Raw genomic sequence first — 2493 nt, forward strand, 5'->3', positions numbered from 1 at the left:
CACACACACACACACACACACACACAAGCCGGCACGCCTAGCGAACCAACCATACGAACAAACAAACAAACAAACAAACAAAACCCAACAAAGTGACGAATCAACAAACCTGTAGATCACAAATGTATAGAGAAGCTCTTCATTCCGCGGATTATCGAAGTTGCACGTCAGCTCTAGGCGTTGACCCACTGTGGCTTTGGCAGGGGAAGCTTGCAAGGTAATTTCATCTAGAAAGTGTAAAAGGCGGGAATGTGGAATGTTGTAGCATTTGTGTTGTAGCAAGTGCCAGAACACTGTACAAAATAAGTAATCAATGCATTTTTCTCACAAAAGAGTGTCCAAGGCTGTATCTCCGGATCCCCATGCTTTTCATTGGAAAACCCAACAAAATGAGTTACTTCTCACCGTCCAAGAAAGGAGATATCGGCTGAAAATCAACTCTGGGGTCAGATTTATAGATTTTCAGTTTGATGCAATTTTGTTCAAGTCTACCGTGTCTTTTTTATTTCACATTTACACATTGTACAAACTCCACCAATAAAGTTGAAGTATCAATTTCCATATCACTAAAATCCCAAAGAAGTAGCTCATTTTGTCAACACACCTCACTTTTTACGTTAATAATCAATAATATTTGCATTTATATAGCGCATATCCACACTCTGCAGCTTGTTCCATGTGCTGTACAACCATTACTAGAACAGTCAGAAACATTCTCGGCTTCCCGGGAAGCATACAGTGTAAGCTGCTGATTTCTCGTGCTCAAACACTAACAAACTGACAAGATCTTTCGCCATCTGTAGTCGGGAACACAACCCCACCTGGATGAAGTGAGGAAAAATTTGTGTAAAGTTCCTTTCCCAAAGACAGAACGTCGAAGATCCCCTGACGTGATTCAAACCCAACACGGTAATATTACGGGTCACCACGAGGTGGAATCAGGCGTTCCTCAATTTCTGGGCATATGGGGTTATTGGTATCATCTGAAAGCCAGTTCATTAACCTTCCTTTCGGTTTTAAAAAAAAATATCCACATATCACGTTGAATAGAAGTCGAAATATTTGCGACTGAAGGAGGTCGGGAGTTTCAGAGGTAAAATTAGCGAGAAAATGGCCGCCAATACTCGTATAAATATAGTTACTTCCAAAAACGTCTGATACTTACTCGCGCCGGGCAGATACGTGGTGTCACTCATGTTGGAGGTTTTGAAGAGGGTGCTGGCTTCACACGAGTATGAGTGTCCCTTCTTGAGGGAAGTAAACACGTTAAAGGTTCCCTGGAAGGCAGGGTTGTCTCCCAACATGACCGAGTCCTGGTATAACGAGTAGCCCTTGGAGGCATATTTGGAGTAGCAGTTCATGACCGAGGACGCCGTTTTCTGGAACTGGTTTTTGGTTGTGCGCCTTTCCGTGAGGGACGGGGTGGGCACAGTACTGTCTGAAACGCAAAGAAGACGAAAAAAAATAGTATTATTAATTATAGTGACATTTATTATTTCACAATGCAGTGAAATCAGGCGCTCATCATTTAATTTTATTTTTTTATTTATTTATTTCATTTTATTTTATTTTATTTTATTCTATTTTATTTAATTTATTTATTCATGTATTTATCTATTTTATTCATCTTTTTTATTTATTTTCTTGGGGCTCAATATTGAGCTACTGGTATTTTCTAAAGTTTGTTCTTTTATGCTACTTTTGGTGGAAAAAAATAATATACCCATCTATCTTGGGGGCTCGCATGGTTTTAGAGGTAATATTGATGAGAATATGGCCGCCAAAGCGTGTGGCATCCAAAGCTGTAGTGTATTGGAACCTTTCATTTTTTAAACCGTACCTGTAATCAAGGTTTTCCGGTAATATCCACACAGAAATACGCTTTTACATTTTAAAAAAAGGAGGGGACAAAAATGGAGGGGGAGGGGGCAGAAAGTAGAGACGTAAGCAGGCGACAGACCAAGATTAGAGAGCAGGAAAGGTGAAAGGAGAACATTTTTATAGAAAAAAAAATTCAGTTGCTGTCAGCTTTTAAACCAGGGACCTATTGAATAAGAGGCGAACACAGTACTGCTAGACCACGAGAGCCCTCGTTTCCCTGATCTTTCTCTTATACCCATTTGTTTAGGTTTCCTAAGTATGTTGTTCTGGGCCTATCACTGCCTCGTTTGCCTTCAATTTTGCCAGTGAGAGCTAGAAGTTCAAGACCTGTATAATGTCTATTCTGGTGTCCAAAAAACAGCATTTGTCATTTCGTGATTGTTTTTGACATTGAGCGTCCCACATGGGCTTCATCAAGTACTACCTCATTTTATTTCTTTTCCTTCCACAATACTCTTAGCAGTCTTCTTAGAAACCACGTTTCTGTTGCTTCTATTTTATTTTCACTCTCTTTAGTGATTGTCCAGCATCCACAGACATAAATAAATAAATGAATGAATCAATCAATCAATCAATCAATCAATCAATCAATCAATCAATCAATCAATCAAT

The 2493-nt window shown here is 39.4% G+C and overlaps 1 protein-coding gene across 1 annotated transcript in view; it reads right to left on the reverse strand.

The window, feature by feature from the left end:
- The window catches only part of LOC101851479 (hemicentin-1), a gene marked incomplete at its 5' end in the record, with an annotated part of 44431 nt that overhangs the window by 32871 nt on the left and 9067 nt on the right, over positions 1-2493 (reverse strand). Inside the window, 2 exon segments of the mRNA XM_013079710.2 lie at positions 110-227; positions 1166-1438. Coding sequence (XP_012935164.1) covers positions 110-227; positions 1166-1438 — 391 coding nt within the window.

This window comes from Aplysia californica, unplaced genomic scaffold (assembly GCF_000002075.1).
Source record: "Aplysia californica isolate F4 #8 unplaced genomic scaffold, AplCal3.0 scaffold00061, whole genome shotgun sequence".
In the NCBI taxonomy this organism is placed as follows: Eukaryota; Metazoa; Mollusca; class Gastropoda; order Aplysiida; family Aplysiidae; genus Aplysia; species Aplysia californica.